This window comes from Cebus imitator, unplaced genomic scaffold (assembly GCF_001604975.1).
Source record: "Cebus imitator isolate Cc_AM_T3 unplaced genomic scaffold, Cebus_imitator-1.0 Scaffold79, whole genome shotgun sequence".
NCBI lineage: Eukaryota > Metazoa > Chordata > Mammalia > Primates > Cebidae > Cebus > Cebus imitator.
Window position 1 is genome coordinate 363,924 of NW_016107394.1, and position 15,603 is coordinate 379,526.

Consider the following 15,603-nt stretch of genomic DNA (forward strand, 5'->3'; position numbering starts at 1 on the left):
TGTTCTGTTACTTGTACCTCCACTGATGAACCCAATTGTTTATTGTGCAAAAACTAAACAGATTAGAGTGAGAGTTGTAGCAAAATTGTGTCAACAGCAGCTATAACTGACATATGTGACAGAAAACAGGGAGACGTCTGGTAAGATATTTAAGTTATATGTGAGAAAAAGTAATATTTGACACCAAGAATTATCAACACGTATTTTTTTTATTGTAGACTTATTCACTCTGGATACTGAGAATGGGAATCGAAGTAGAAACAGGAAATACGTTGCCTGATGTCCCCATTTCAGTTAACTAGAATAAAAATAAATGTCTTATGATAGCAGCTCTGATCCAAGCAACACATTACAACCAAGACAGAAAAGTGACAATTTTTACTGTTCTGGCAGAAGTTGGATCCTTATTATTTACATTCAATCTCTCTATACCAAGTTCTTTAAATGCTAGACCTAATTGTATATTAATTCTGACTCTTAGTCCATTTTAATCACCTTAGTACATCACCATCTTTTTTTTTTTTAATTTCAGCTTTTATATTTGATTTGGGTTGGATTTTTACATGGGTATACTGGACCCAGGTAGTGAGCATAGTACCCAACAGATAGTCTTTCAGTCCAATCCCCGCTCTGTCACTTCCCAGCCCTGATAGTCTGCAGTCACCAGCATTACTTCATTAAAATATTGCTATGTTTCATGCCTTATAACTGATTTGCTACGCAAGGCAAGAGTTATCTAAAAGGCAATTGAATGTATAAGTGCCTCTTTTAAATTTAAATTCTTATTTCTTTAGAAATAAAATTAAATCAGTGAAGAATATATTCTGGTTTTGATTTTTTTTGAAGAAGAAGAAGAAGAAGTCTGGCTCTGTTGCCCAGGCTGGAGTGAAGTAGTAAGATCTTGGCTCACTGCAACCTCCACCTCACTAGTTAAAGGACTCACTTGCCTCTCAGTCTCCTGAGTAGCTGGGATTAAAGGTGTGTGTCACCACATCCAACTAATTTCTATATTGTTTGCAGAGACAGGCTTTTGCCATGTTGGCAAGGCTGGTATCAAACTCCTGACTTAAAGTGATCAACCCACCTGAGCCTCCCAAAGTGCTGACATTACAGGTGTGAGCCACCGTGCCCTGCCAAGGAACGTCTTCTAAGTCTCTGCATGAGCTGGACCCTTTCTACTTCTTTGACATCATGAGATACTCATGAATCTCCAGCTACATTAACCTACTGAACAGTTTTTGAATTTTCAGAGCTTTTTGTTTTCTGTGAGTTTTCACATCAGACCTCTTTTGTTAAAAGGCTCTTGACACCAATTTTGTATAATCCATTTATAATTTTTTTCTTTAAATTTTGGCTTAATTTCATCATAGATTACCTGGCCCAAGTTTGTATTATGACTCTCTCTTTTATCTCTCTTATTACTTGTTTAATCTTTATTATACTTCATATTTGCAATTATAGGTATATTTTATGCTTATTTCATTTCTTTCTCCTTCTTGAATAAAGTGTACTATGAGTGATTGCAGATACCAATCTATTTTCTTTATTTTTTTCCTAAATAATGTCTAGGACATTTCCGATGAAATGTAGATTTCGATAAATAATTCCTAATGAATGAATTTAAAAATAAGACTATGTTTGTGGAAAAAGTTGTTCGCTGAAGAGTTCAGTAATATTTCTTCGAGGTAGAATACCGTTTTTCTTTAATTGTGTATTTCAAATGTAGGCATATCATTGATGCTGAAAATTTTTAAAACAAAAAAAGAAAGATACGGTGTAAGGAGAAATTTATTGCTTTGGATTTGTGGCTGAAAATAGTCCAAATTTCCTTTCTAATATGACCTGAAAATCTTGCATATTGTGAAAAACACTTTAGCCCTTTCATTTTACCCACTGATTGAATCCAGTCATTTCCATTACCACATAGTTCATGTCTCTCCTACATTTCATCCTCCGGTAAATGAAGAAACACCTTCCAGGAGTGTCAAATGCTTACAAAGTTTAATAGATACAAGCATTGCTTTTAAACCTCTAATAAATGCACAGTGTGCTTCCAGATACTTTTAGGCATTTCAAAAATTTGTTTTTCACCGTGTCCCAGCTTTTTATTAAGTGCTTTTTCTATTCTTTTAGTTGAAGAGATTGAGGCTCTGAGAGTTTGATTTAATCAAAGTCACACAGAGAGGAAGTCAAAAGCTGGGATTCAAACCTCATCTCTGATACTCCAGGATGGTATTATACTGAGTACATTTTAGTTTTTAAATTCAGAATTACATATGTTTTCACAAACTTTTCCTAATATAGAAAATCTTATCATCAGATCAGGGCAAAAACTGTTTCTGTGGTTGAGGTGCATAACTATATCCATCTGCCTTTTCCAAAACCTTACAAATACGGGCATGGGGTTGGGGTTGCGGTACAACAAAGCAGTAGTTTACATGTGTTATTAATTGAAAGAAACAGAAGCTCATATTCTCCCAGTGTGAGGATAGGTAGGCCAATATGAAGACTTCATTTTTACTAACAAGATGAGTAGCGATTTAATATTATTCTTTCATGACATCGTACATAGATGTCACTTACAAGAGTCTCAAAGATAATCTATATGTTAGGGTTTTTTGACAGTCTTAATAAAATAAAATGAAAAAGAAACTAAAGATACATAAATACCACTGAGGAGGTGATGATTTATGGTCAACGTAATGATTTTCACTTAGTTCTGAAATGAAGAACGTTGCAAACAACAGCAAACCCAATATTATCTTAAAGAAATGAAAATATTCTGAGGTTAAATATCATAATGGCTGACAGATAAGAAGTAAACATTGTAGGAACCTTGGGAGCTACAGCACACTTAAGGTCTGGAAAGACATTGTTATCACCACTAATTTATATGCTTCATCTCTCTATTTTGTTTCTACAAGTATTTTGAACAAAGCTTACTCACGTAATTTGCTAAAGGGTAGGTGTACAAATAGGCAATAAAGCACTTTCTATCTCTCAATGAACAGAACAGAGAGAACTGTCATTCTCAGATCCACTTATAAGAAAAATGTTTTATAGCTTCCTTACATTTTAAGCAGAATTGATCGGTATACCAAGGATAAGAACTTAATGTGACTGGCATAATTGGCTCATATGCCAATCCCTGTGCCACAACCCCTATCACTATCACAGTGACTGTGATATATAAAAATGGACATTCTTTTTCCAGAAAGTTTGGAGAAATGGTATCACACAGGAATAAACAACACAAATATAAATAATTTTTTTAAAAAAAAGCAAACCTGTATTTATCTACTTGAACAGCCAAGAATGGCAGAATGACTTCAGTGAGAAACAATAACAACAAAAATATTATTTACAAAAAATGATCACTAGATGATATATAAGAAATCAGTTTATGTAATAGACTGTAGAGATTTCACTGGTAGCACTTAAAAAAGCATATGTCATTCTACTACACCAGTGATTAAGTAGCAATGTACCTAGCAGTAATTGTGACTACTGGAGAAATCAAGCCATCAAAGACAGGCAGGTACCAAGAAATATGCCATATGAACTAATAACATTTATTCTGGAGCCAAGAAAATGTGACTTTTCAATCTTGGTAAGGCAATAGAATCACTCAGGGAGCTTTTGAAAGTTGAGATATTCAGGTTAACCTCATAGTCAGCTAAATCAAAATACACAATTCAGTTTTACCTATTCACAAGTTGGTGAGTATTAGAATTGTTTTCAAATGTTGGCTTTTATGATAAAGTTCCTATAGACATTCGTAAAATGTGTTTGCTTGAAACAAGAGCTACATAGAAACAGCATTTTAAGTCATAGTGTAGGTATTTATCTACCTATAAAGGACAATGGCAAACTTTATCACCAAAGAACTTGAACTGATTTACACACCTAATAGCCAAGTGTAAGCATTCTAGTTCTCCACGTGTTCACCAAAATTTGGGACTGTTAATCTTTTTAATGTTAGCCATTCTAATGTGTATGCTATAGTATCTCATTGTGATATTAATTTGCATTTTCCCAAATGCAAAATGAACAATGCCAGTCAAGTGCACTGCCTATATTTTACTGAACGTTACTTACTCATTTGCAGTCCTTTACACATCTGTTGTCAGACGTATATACATAATGAGAATATTTATTTTTTGATGAGAACATTATAAATTTATTCTTAGAAATACTGAAATACAAAGTATCAAATTTTTAGCTATATTCAGCATGCTGTGCTATTGTTCTAAAAAAATCCAATTGATTCTCCTTATCTAACTTCTTACCTTTTGACTATCATCTCCCCACTCCCCCTATCTCCATCATCTGGTAGTCATTATGCTACTTTCTGCTTCTGTTACTTCAATTGTTTCAGGTTCCACACACATATAGGTGAGAACATGCAGTGTTTAACTCTCTGTGCCTAGCTTATTTTATTTAACATAACGTTCTCCAGCTCCATCCATGTTGTAGCAAATGACAGAATTTCTTTGTTTTTTAGGGCTGAACAATATTTCATACGATGGTATTATTTATTCATCGTATGAATGGTTGGTCTTTCCATATAAATGCTTTCCATTAATTAATTCTGATTATGTAATTCTTTTTTCCTGGATTGTGGCCATGGTTATCCCAAGATCATGAAAATATTATTACAATTTTCATGAAAATATCATTACAATTTTTCATGATCCTGGGATAACCATGGCCACAATCCAGGTAAAAAGAATTCAATAATCAGAATTAATCAATAGAAAGCATTTAGCAATCCCATTACTGAGTATATATCCAAAGAATTATAAATCGTTCTATTATAAAGACACATGCACATGTATGTTCATTGAGGCACTGTTTAGCAATGACCTGGAACCAACCCAAATGCCCATCATTGATAGACTGGACAAGGAAAATGTGACACATATACACCATACTATGCAACCATAAAAAACGATGACTTTATGTCCTTTGTAGGGACATGGATGAATCTGGAAACCATCATTCTCAGCAAACTGACACAAGAATGGAAAATCAGACACCACATGTTTTCACTTATAGGCAGGTGTTGAACAATGAGAACCTGTGGACATAGGGAGGGGAGCATCACACACTGGAGTCTGTTAGGGGGGACTAGGGAGGAACAGCGAGGGGTAAGGAGGTTGGGGAGGGGTAACATGGGGAGAAATGCCAGATATAGGTGATAAGGGGATGGAGGCAGCAAACTACATTGCTATGTATGTACAATGCAACAATTCTGCATAATCTGCACATGTACCCCAGAATCTATATGTATATAGATTATATATATATACTATTATTATAATTTTTCTAAAAGATTTTTTGTTTTACCTTTAATATGCCTTTTATCCAACTCAAGTAAATGTTTTGATAAAACTCAATATTTCTTTCTTTCTACTTGTGTTTAAATTGCTCTATTTATTGTAAATACCACCTATTCCTTATTTAATTGTGTCACTGTCATAAATCAAGTGAACCTCTATTTATGTATAAATGTCTGAAATATGTTATATTCCATTAGCATATTTGCCTCTTCTTGTGTCAATACCACAAAGCTTAACAAATGTAGCTTTAGAGTTAGACTTGAAATCTAATGGTTTAATTTTTTTTTACTTCTCTGACCTAATATAGGTCTTTTACATCTCCATATAAATTTTTAAATCAACTTATCAATTTTAACAATTAAAACCTATAAATCAACTGATTTGTAGCATTTTATTTCTTACAAGAAAAATACTTCAAATCTCTAGGATGAAATATTAATAATTGCATATGCATGCCTCATTGTATTACAGTTATAACATTATAAATATTAATATTCTCTATATACAAACAACACTTTCAAAATATATTATGAAAATTAAGTATGAAAATCAATACTAGATTATAATGAAAAAATTTTTATGAATACTTTTTACAATTGCTAAAACCTGTTCTTTTATTTCATAGCAGGTATAGAAAAATGGTAAAGATAATAATCATAAGGGTTAAGAAAGATGCCAGTTTTAAAAATACATCATTTATTCATTCAACAAACATTTAATAAGCTAGTATATGCCATCCACCATGCTAGTAATGTGCTACCTGTCTTACTGCAGCTTACTTTACACTGTCATGGAACAAGTTGACTTGGTCCGCAAAGTTGAACATTGAGCCAATGAACACATGAACATTGATCCAATGAACACAGGACACAACCAAAGCAATTTCACACACACACACACACATTCTGCTGTCTCTTCAATAAGAAGTACTTGGAGAAATCTCAGAGAAAAAGCAAAGAGGAAGGATAGAATTCTTGACAACATAACCAAATGGGGCTTAATTTTAATAGCGAGGCAAATAGGCAATTGGCAATTAAGAAGTAATCATCACATAGTTTAAAATAATTTATGGGAAGATTATGGTAATACTTTCTTATGTTTCCACCCTTTAGTCAATAAATATTAACATCCATCCAACGACTATTTACTAATAGGAGAGAGTATACAGTTTTCTTCTCCTCAAAAGCCTTCTCCTTAGGATCTCTGTGCTAGCATGATTTTCATTGTTGTAAAGATTTCCAACTGTAGAACTAAAAGTTTCATTTTATCCCCTAGAATCTACTAGTATTCTGTTAAGAATGCTGAAAATAATACACAATTCCAGCTGTACATGCAGTTCGTAATGCCTTAAATATTGCTTAGCAATCTGATAGCATACTATACACTTAATTATCAGGAACATAACAGACCTGAGTTCCTATTTTACCTCTACTCTGCAACCCTTCTGTGATCTTACGCCCCTTCTGTGACTACTTGATCTCCTTGAGAAAAATTTGCTGCATCAGTAAAATGAAGATAAAGATATAACTTGATAATCTCATTCAAAAAAATTCAGATTTCAATATCATTATGTGGTAATGGAACTCATTAAATAAACAATTTAATTTGTAAGAAATATTGGTCATTATTTTGTTCAAAATGTAAGAAAAGGAGCTCAGATTTTTGGCTTGCACATTCTTAAAGGCTTATTACTGTAATAGGTCCCTTAAAAAGGATAGATTTGGGAAGGGAGAAAAACTTAAGTTGGGCAAGTTGGTTTTAAAGGATATTTAGTTAGTAATGTCTAAAAGAACTGATGAGACGGATCCAGGATTCTGGAATAAAATCTACAATAAAACATTGTGTCCTAGGATGTTTGTCGTGCAAGGCTTCCTTGAATGCAGAATCAACCCGTAGCATCTCTGCTTAGACTTGGCCTTGTGCAGAAAAGTAATACACAAGCCAATTATCCATCAGAAATATTCAAGTGATATTTTGCAGAGAATTTACCATGTTTCTCTAATACCTAGAAATTAGGACCTCTTGCCAACAAAATAGTCTCTTGTTACAGGTGTTACTAGATGTTTTAGTTTCCTTGGTATCAACTGTCTCTGTAAATATACTGTATCTGCAAATGTTTCTTCTTATTTTCAGAAAAGATCTAGCCTTGCTGCAATCCCCAGAGAACTCAGCAGTCCCAGAGCCAATGGTGAGGTAAAAAGCAACAGACAAGCCATTATATATAAGAGAAGACTTTTGTGACAGACAAATTCAACAATACTGTGGGTTTGTACATCAGAATTCTTTAGTTTTTAATCAAAGGTGCCTATATCCACTCACTGGTGAGTACCCATATATTCTCATTTTTTTGGGTTTCATTTGAATTCTATTATTGGAAATTAATCACATAGAACTGAAGTTCAGAACATAGATCTCAAAGCAAGAATTAGTAGAGGATTCCAGTTAATTGACTAGGGCTTATTAATATTTTACAGGAAAAATACAATCAGATGCATGTATAAATGCAAAATTTAAATCTGGCTTCTCTATAGAAAGACATGTCCACAAATAATTTTTCCAATGTATTATATAGGCAGATTCTAGAATAGAGTAGCATCCATTTCTCTTCATTGCGACAGCCATATAAATGCTTTGTTTTGTCAAAGGAAAGCTGAAAGAAGTCACAAATTTTAACACTTCTTTTCTTTCTGCTAAATTTTCAGATATTCCTGTTTTTTCAAAACAAGCTTCTGTATATTTCATTGCAGAGCCCTATGAATGTATCATGTCCATTATCAACACATCATACGTTGAAATCACCACCTTCTTCTTGGTTGGGATGCCAGGGCTAGAATATGCACACACCTGGATCTCTATCCCCATCTGCAGCGTGTATCTTATTGGTATTCTAGGAAATTGCACCATTCTTTTGATCATCAAGACAGAGCCCTCTTTGCATGAGCCCATGTACTATTTTCTTTGCATGTTGGCTATGTCAGACTTGGGTTTGTCTTTATCTTCTCTACCCACCATGTTAAGGATCTTCCTGTTCAATGCTCCAGAAATTTCTTCCAATGCCTGCTTTGCCCAGGAGTTCTTCATTCATGGGTTCTCAGCACTAGAGTCCTCAGACCTCCTGATCATGTCATTTGATAGGTTCCTAGCCATCCACAACCCTCTGAGATACAGCTCAATCCTCACAACTGTCAGAGTTGCCCAAATAGGAATAGTATTCTCCTTGAAGAGCATGCTCCTGGTTCTTCCCTTCCCTTTCACTTTAAGAAGCTTGAGATATTGTAAGAAAAACCAATTATCCCATTCCTACTGTCTCCACCAGGATGTCATGAAGTTGGCCTGCTCTGACAACCGAATTGATGTCATCTATGGCTTTTTTGGAGCACTCTGTGTTATGGTAGATTTTATTCTCATTGTTGTGTCTTACATCCTGATCCTCAAGACTGTACTGGGAATTGCATCCAAAAAGGAGCAGCTTAAGACTCTGAATACTTGTGTTTCACACATCTGTGCAGTGATCATCTTCTACCTGCCCATCATCAACCTGGCCGTTGTCCATCGCTTTGCCCAGCATGTCTCTCCCCTCATTAATGTTCTCATGGCAAATGTTCTGTTACTTGTACCTCCACTGATGAACCCAATTGTTTATTGTGCAAAAACTAAACAGATTAGAGTGAGAGTTGTAGCAAAATTGTGTCAACGGCAGCTATAACTGACATATGTGATAGAAAACAGGGAGACGTCTGGTAAGATATTTAAGGTAAATGTGAGAAAAAATAATATTTGACACAAAGAATTATCAACACATTTTTTTAATCTTAGACTTATTTTATTCACTCTGGATACTGAGAATCAGAATCAAACTAGAAATAGTAAGTGCGTTGCCTGATGTCCCCATTTCAGTTAACTAGAATAAAAATAAATGTCTTATGATAGCAGCTCTGATACAAGCAACACATTACAACCAAGACAGAAAAGTGACAATTTTCAAAGTTCTGACAGAATTTGGATCGCTCGTTGTTCACACTCAATAATTAGAATAATAATAAATGTCTTATGATAGCAGCTCTGATACAAGTAACACATTATAGTTAAGGCAGAAAAGTGACAATTTTCACAGTTCTGGCAGAATTTGGATTGCTCATTGTCCACATTCAGTCTCACAAACCAAGTTCTTTTAATGCTAGACCTAAATTATATATTAACCCTTTCTCTTTGTTCATTTTAATCATCTTAGTATATCATCATAGTTTTTAAAAAATTTAATCTTTTATAATCAATATGGGGGTACGTGTGTTGGATTTTTACATGGGTACGTTGGATCCAGATAGTGAGCACAGTACCCAAAGGATAGTTTTTCAATCCAGTCCCACCTCCTTCTCTTTCCCACTACCAGTAGTCTGCAGTCACCAGCATTTCTTTAGTAAATTGTTGCTAAGTTCCCTGCTTTATAATTGATTCACTATGCAAAGCAAGAGTAATCTATAGCCAAATTGAATGTATAAGTGCCTGTTTTAAATTTAAACTCTTACTTCATTAGAAATACAATTATATCAATAAAGAATATATTCTAAGACCCTACATAAACAAGACCCTTTCTACTTCAACACCACGAGATACTTGTTAATCTCCAGCCACATTGACCTACTGAACAGTTTTTGAATTTAGAGAGCTCTTTGTTTTCTGTGAGTATTCACACCATACCTCTTTTGTTAAAATGCTCTTGACACCAGTTTTGTATAATGCATTTCTATTCTTTTTTCTTTAAATTTTGGCTTAATTTCATCATAGATTACCTAGTCCGAGTTTGTCTTATGACCTCTTTTTTCTCTTTTATTGCTGGTATATTTTTTATTATACTTCATATTTGCAATTATAGGTATATTTATGCTTATTTCATTTCTTTCTACTTCTTGAATAAAGTGTACTATAAGTGATTGAAGAGACCAATCTATTTTCTTTATTTTTTTTTCCTGTCTAATGTCTAGGACACTTATGATGCAGAGTAGATTTCAATAAATAATTGCTAATGAATGAATTTAAAAATAAGACCATGTTTGTAGAAAAAGTTGTTTGCAAAAGCATTCAGTCATCTTTCTTCAAGGTAGGATACAATTTTTCGCTAGGCAGGGCATCTGTGAAAAAAGGCAACAACACATCAGAAACTTATAAATAAAACCCCATCTTCCTGAGACAGAGCACCTGGGAAAAAAAGGCGGTTATGAATTCCACTGCAGCAGACTTAAAAGTACCCGCCCAGCAGCTCTGAACGGAACAATGGAACTCACAGCTCAGCACTTGAGTTCCTATAAGGGACAGACTGTCTCCTCAAGCTGCTTCACCACCCCCATATATCCAAAGAGACACCTCATAAAGGAGAGCTCAGGCTTACATTTGTGGGTATCCTTCTGGGACAAAGATAACAAAAGAAGAATCTGGCAGTAACCCTTACTGTTCTGCAGCTACTGCAGGTAATCCCCAGGCAAGTGGGGTCTGTAGTGGACCTCCAGCAGTCCTACAGCAGAGAGCCTGTTAGAAAGAAAACTAAGACACAGAAAGAAATAACTTCTTCATCAACAAACTGAACATCCACTCAGAGACCCCATCTGAAAGTCAACAGCTACAAAGACCACAGGGAGATGAATCCACAAAGGTGGGAAGAAACCAGTGCAAAAAGGATGAAAACACCAAAAACCAGAATGCCTCTCCTCCTCCAAGGGATCACAGCTCCTTGCAAGCAAGGGAACAAGGCTGGATGGAGAATGAGTCTGATGAATTGACAGAAATAGGTTTCAGAAGGTGGGTAAAAACAAACTTCTCTGAACTAAAAGAACATGTTCTAACCCAATGCAAAAAAAACTAAGAACCTTGAAAAAAGTTTGATGAAATGCTAATGAGAATAAACAGCTTAGAGAAGAATATACATGAATTGATGAAGCTGAAAAACGCAACACAAGAACTTTGCGAAGCATACACAAGTTTCAATAGCCGAATCGACCAAGCAGAAGAAAGGGTTTCAGAGATTGAAGATCAACTCAATGAACTAAAATGAGAAGGCAAGATTAGAGAAAAAAGAGTAAAAAGAAATGAACAAAGCCTCCAAGAAATATATGGGATTGTGTGAAAAGACCTAATCTATGTTTGATAGATGTACCTGAATGTGACAGAGAGAATGAATCCAAGCTTCAGGGTATTATCCAGGAGAACTTCCCCAACCTAGCAAGGCAGGCCAATATTCAAGTCCAGGAAAATACAGAGAACACCACAAAGATATTCCTCAAGAAGAGCACATAATTGTCAGATTCACCAGGGTTGAAATGAAGGAGAAAATGCTAAGATCAGCCAGAGAGAAAGGTCAAGTTACTCACAAAGGGAAGCCCATCAGACTCACAGCAGATCTCTCAGCAGAAACCCTACAAGCCAGAAGAGAGTGGGAACCAATATTCAACATCCTTAAAGAAAGGAACTTTCAACCTAGAATTTCATATCCAGCCAAACTAAGCTTCGTAAGTGAAGGAGAAATAAAATCCTTTATGAACAAGCAATTGCTCAGAGATTTCATCAACACCAGGCCTACTTTACAAAAACTCCTGAAAGAAGAACTAAATATAAAAAGGAACAACAAGTACCAGCCACTCCAAAAATGTACCAGATGGTAAAGAGCATCGACACAATGAAGAAACTGTGTCAACGAACGGGCAAAACAACCAGCTAGCATCAAAATGGCAGGACCAAATTCACACATAACAATATTAACCTTAAATGTAAATGGGCTATATGCCCCAATCAAAAGAGACACACTGGCAAATTGGACAAAAAGTGAATTTCAAATGTAGGCATATAATTGATGCTAAGGATTTTTAAAACAGGGGGAAAAAAAGATATAGTGTTAGAGGAATTTATTGCCTTGGATTTGCGGCTGAAAAATAATCCAAATTGCCTTAATATGACCTCAAAATCTTGCATATTGTGAAAATCACCTTAGCCTTTTCATTTTACCCACTGATTGAATCAAGTCATTTCCATCAACCACATCAGCTCAAGTCTTCTACATTTGCATCCTCAGGTAAGTCAAGAAACACCTTCCAGGAGTGTCAAATGCATAAAAGTAATAATCAGTCCACAACTGACAGTACCTCACAATTAATGGAAAATTTTAATAGACACAGCATTGCTTTTAAACCCCTAATATATGCACAATATGCTGCCAGTATTTTTAGGCATTTTAAACGTTTGGTTTTCACAGTGTTCCAGCTTTTTATTAAATGTTTTTTTCTATTCTTTTAGTTGAAGAGACTGGGGCTCTGAGAGTTTGAGTTAATGAAATTCACACAGAGAGGAAGTCAAAAGCGGGGATTCAAACCTCATCTCTGATACTCCAGGATAGTATTACTCTGAGTATATTTTAGTTTTTAAATTCAGAACTACATATCTTTTCACAAACTTTTCCTAGTATAGGAAATCCTATCATCGGATCAGGGCAAGAACTCTTTCTATGTTTGAGGTGCCTGACTGTATCCATCTGCCTTTTCCAAAACCTTACAAATACAGACATGGGGTTGGGGTTATGGTACAACAAAGCAGTAGTTTACGTGTTTTATTAATTGAAAGAAACAGAAGCTCATATTATCCAAGTGTGAGGATAGGCAGGCCAATATGAAGACTTCACTTTTGCTAACAAGTTGAGTAGCAATTAGGTAGCTTTAATAGGCATCTTATTGTTTCAGGATATTGTACGTAGATGTCACATACAAGAGTCTCTAAGATAATGTGTGTTTGGGGGAGTTTGACAGTCTTAATAAAATGAATGAAAAATAAATTAAAGATACATAAATGCCAATGAGGAGGTGATGATTTATGGTCAACGTAATGATTTTCACGTTTCTGAAATGAGGAACGTAGTTTTTGAAGTATTTAAAGCTCAACTCTGGGGCTCCTTAAACAGTGCTTCTCAACTGGCAGCAATGTTACCTCCAAGAGATGTTTGGCAATCTCTGGGGACATTTTTGGCTATTGCAACCTGGGGGCATGTGTGTGTTACTGACTTCCACTGGTTACAGGTTGGAGATGCTACTAGCCATTTTTTAACGCACAGCATAGCCCCTACCAAAAAAAATTATCCAGCCCAAAATGTTAGTAGTGCCAAGGATAAAAAATTCTAGCCTAAATGTAATTGTCAAATAATAAATTATTAAGCCCCATGGTTGCACAGATTATCTTGTGCTCAACTACACAGCACCTAGGATCAATCTGGTAACAGATAAATTCCTCAGAAAGGAAACCAGTGAGAAACTTTGAGAAAATTAAAAGATTTCATTTTAGAGATATTAAAAGACATTTTTATTCATCATGAATGAAAATGTATAAAGAGTAATGTGAAGAATGTAAACCTTACCAAAAGGCAAGTTTGAATACTTTTTTAAGAAGATTCTAGTAAGTCTTGTTGTTATTGTTCTGTTGTGTTGTGTTTTGTTTTTTTATTGGACATTGGCCATTTGTGAGAGGTTTGGGGAAAACATTGTAAGGGATGGAACATTATAAAATTAAAAGGGAGGGAAGGGAGCATCATTTAGTCCACGTAGAGAATATGTGAATTAGGTGGAAAGAATATGCCTTTACGATATAGGAGTTACATGAGAACACTAGCACAATTTTCAAAGTAGATGACTGCTTGTCTGTATGACCTAAATGTCTTAGTTTTACTAGGGCCCTTTCTTTAGTATGTTTCCCACAAATATGATCACTTAAGACCTCACATAAGTTGGAAGCCTACTGTCTTCTAGACTTCTATCCAACTCTAAACTATAGAAGCTAGTGCCATATTGCATCAAATCACAGACGCTTTGACTGTACGCTGCATTTCTTTTTCAGAGATGTTAAAATATAAAAAATGTGCATCCTAAAATGCATAAAATACACTATTATATTTTCATGTAAAAGTTGCCCCTAGTCGTTGTGAATTAGAAATTTTCAGAAATATGGGGGTACTATAAATTTTTAATCTGGCAATAGCAAGAGACTCAGAAATAAATATTTTAATTTTTTGCAGACATTTGGAAAGAAAATTAGAAAATTGTTTCTTTGCATTATTCTTGTTCTGTTTCTGTTGCTGTCTTTCTGCCACTCTCTCAAACACTTCTTATTTCTGTATGACCATTTCTCACAAATTAATTTTTTCCCAAGTTTCTCAATTTATAGTTCAAGATGCTTTTCTACAATTTCTTTTTGTATTGTCTAAGGCTGTTTGATAAATTACGGATCCTAGAAACTGCGCAGAGATTTTCATTTTAAGTGTCTTTTAGAATGCTCATTGAAGGCATGCATATTTAATTATTTGGCACCAGTATATTCAAAAGTCATTTGTTAAATGCCTACTTTGTTCTAGTCACTTTACTACATGCTTACGAAAAAAATGATCAATGCCATGAGAAAATTTCTTTAGTATATTCAATTAATTGCATGCAATCAACCCAATTCACTTAATTGAATGCATTATTCTTGCTTGAGAATTTGAACAGCCCATACATGTCACATTAAAAAAGATACAGTATATTTGTGTGTGTTTATGTGTGTGTACCCATGAGTTTGCCCATTTCTTAATGTTTTTGAAGTAAATAAGCCAAAAAAATTTCTCCTTTTGGTTTTTGTGACATCATTAACATTCTTAAAATAATCATAACTTAAAAATACATTTAAATACAACAAGAGCATGTTAGAAAATATTTTATTGCAACAAAAGCAAAAATAGTTCACTACAATATAATAGCCAATCATAATTTTAAAAGAGTTTTAGAAACCAAGGAATAGAAGATAACTACTTTAATTCTAGAAAGTAAAACTTAAACCCTTTTCTCAATAAAAAGCAGTAAGTCTAAAAATCAATGATAAAATACTAAAACATTCTCTCAAATTTCAAGACAAACAAGGATATCCTACATCACCACTTTCCTATAATTTTTATTCAAATCTAGCTGGCCCAGTAAGAGAGGAGAGAAAGTAGCAGGACTAGAAGATAAAGAGATACCCAAGAACTCCTGAAGATAATCCAGGATATAAATAAATACATAATAAACAAACAAACACATGTAGTATAATTGATAAAAGAAATAAAAACCTTTTTTAAAAATGTAAGACTCGCAACATTGTCATTTTAACACAACAAAAGCTGTTCTTAGTCAACTTAATCTAGAAAAGGCAATTTTTGTCAGCTGTGTTCTTCTTGGCAGCAATCTGAGTAAGGCTTTACTTTTTTTTTTTTTTTTTTTTT

The 15,603-nt window shown here is 34.4% G+C and overlaps 1 protein-coding gene across 1 annotated transcript; it reads left to right on the top strand.

Annotated features, from left to right (window-relative positions):
• The first annotated feature begins 8,086 nt into the window (after window positions 1-8,086).
• LOC108307448 (olfactory receptor 51A4) lies at window positions 8,087-9,076 on the top strand. The gene has a single exon (XM_017532812.1). The coding sequence runs from the start codon at window positions 8,107-8,109 to the stop codon at window positions 9,046-9,048; it is 942 nt and encodes a 313-aa protein (XP_017388301.1). The 5' UTR covers window positions 8,087-8,106; the 3' UTR covers window positions 9,049-9,076.
• The last annotated feature ends 6,527 nt before the right edge of the window (window positions 9,077-15,603 follow it).